General features: G+C 49.1%; 1 protein-coding gene across 1 annotated transcript in view; it reads right to left on the bottom strand.

Annotated features, from left to right (window-relative positions):
• ASCL4 (achaete-scute family bHLH transcription factor 4) overlaps window positions 1-316 on the bottom strand; it is a 727-nt gene extending 411 nt beyond the window's left edge. The window contains exon 1 of the mRNA XM_008586596.1: window positions 9-316. Within this exon, the coding sequence (XP_008584818.1) occupies window positions 9-316 (308 nt within the window). The remainder of the gene's footprint in view (window positions 1-8) is intronic.
• Between the last annotated feature and the right edge of the window lie 1,533 nt (window positions 317-1,849).

Raw genomic sequence — 1,849 nt, 5'->3', positions numbered from 1 at the left:
CCGTCAGCTGACGGGGCAGGTGGTCCCGGAGGCGCGCGTACCCCTCGTTCACGCAGCGCCCCCGCTGCCGCTCGCGCTCGTTGCGCTTGCGGAGGAAGCCGGGCTCCAAGGCGCCATCCAGCGGCAGGGGCAGGTACGGCCCTCTCCGTGCGCCGCCCGCGCGCGCCCGCTCCCAGCACGCGGCGTCCATGCGCAGGGAGACCCTGAAGGGGTCGGTCGGAGGGAGTCGGGGCAGAGACCCAGGCGTGCCCAGGGGCACGGTGCGCAGGGGGTGCGGCAAGGCCAGCAGTCCGGACTCTTTATGTTTCTCCATCATCCGCCGGAAGGCAATCAAATCATCCAAGAGATTAACCTCTCAACAGAAAATGAGGTTTAAAATCCTCGAAGCGGAGATGCTGTTCCATCCAGACTGCCTGGCACAGCAGGTCTCTCTTGGGAGATGTTTCTGGGCGCGGAGCGAGGTTCCAGGACAGGCTTCAGGGAATGGGCATGATTCCCAAAGTTCATGGCACTCATCGATCTTTTTATAAAAATTCAGACGGAGGTGGTGGGGAAAACGTAGGACCACCTAAGCCACGCTTTAAACCCCGTCTTCCCCTCTGATCTTCTTATTTCAAAGGGTAACAAAGGGGGTTCCTCGGCTCGGTCCCTCAGCCTGGAAATGTGAGCGCACGCCAAACACGGCGTGATCTTCCAAAGCCACCGAAGCTTTTTAGTTCCTGTGATCCACCGCTCTGGGTCTGCAGGAGCGGAGTCGTTCGCAAAGAGCCTAGGAATCCTCGGGGTTTGAGAAGAGCTCCTCCCAGGAACCTACAGATCTCCCCGCGGCGGAGCGAAAGTTGCCCAGAGGCTTTCTCCTTGAAAATCAAAACTCGGCTGCCCTTTGTGGTTTCCGGCGTCCAGGTCTAATGGAAGAAGCTTTTAGTGTGTTTGCAGACTTACACTCGCCTGCAGTGTAGTGGAGGGAAGACCTCATCAAAGGGGTTATACCATGTGTCAAGTCAAGGAGGACCCCGGGGGAGGCTGGAGGTTTTCTCCAAAAACGGATCTATTAAAAACTCAATTAGAGGTTTTTCGAAGAGAACAGGAAAAAAAGTACTTTAGTAAAGAATATAAGGGTCCGCATATTATGTTCCAATTTATGTTTAACGTAGGGTGCCTTATGTACTATATGCTACTTTTTAAGAGCACATCAAAAGACTGAAAAGTGACAAAATACTTTCAGCCAGTTATTTCTCACAGTGCTTACTGTAAACACAGCTTAAATGCTGCTTCCCAACCTCTTCTAATCCCACCCAGGATATAAGGACAGCATCTTTCCGTAGAGCAAATAGTATTTTTCCATTGTATTCTTCTTCTTCTTCTTCTTCTTTTTTTTTTTTAATGCAATTTATTTTCTCCCTTGGGGGCAGGAAAGCAACATTTGAAAGGTGGAGAGCCGCAATTCCAAGGAGAAAGGATGGTGGCTTTGAAGACTTGTCTTTTTAAAACACAACCAAAAAAATGAATAATTAACCCATCCGAGTTGGTAAAGGGCTTTGAAGATGAAAGTGTCATTAAAAATCCAACTGTACTGGTTGATGTCAAAGAATGTGTTATCACACTGAAAATCAGATTTCTTGTTCTGCAAACCAGCACATTAAAGGCATCTTCTACTTTAAAAGTCCAACTTAAAAACAAGAAGTAAAAACCCCCTACATTTACGATCAGACCTTCTGCCGATTCCTCGGGAGCCAAGGTGTCGCCCTAACATGTTTTTTGACAAGTCCTGTGATTCCCTGTTTACTCTAAAAGATCTGCCTGAAGCAACTGGAACAACACTTCTATCACGGCAAATAAAATTGAAATA

The sequence above is a fragment of the Galeopterus variegatus genome, unplaced genomic scaffold (genome assembly GCF_000696425.1).
Source record: "Galeopterus variegatus unplaced genomic scaffold, G_variegatus-3.0.2 Scaffold4039, whole genome shotgun sequence".
Lineage (NCBI taxonomy): Eukaryota > Metazoa > Chordata > Mammalia > Dermoptera > Cynocephalidae > Galeopterus > Galeopterus variegatus.
The sequence above is the reverse complement of the archived record's forward strand: the minus strand, read 5'-3'. Positions and strand labels throughout refer to the sequence as shown.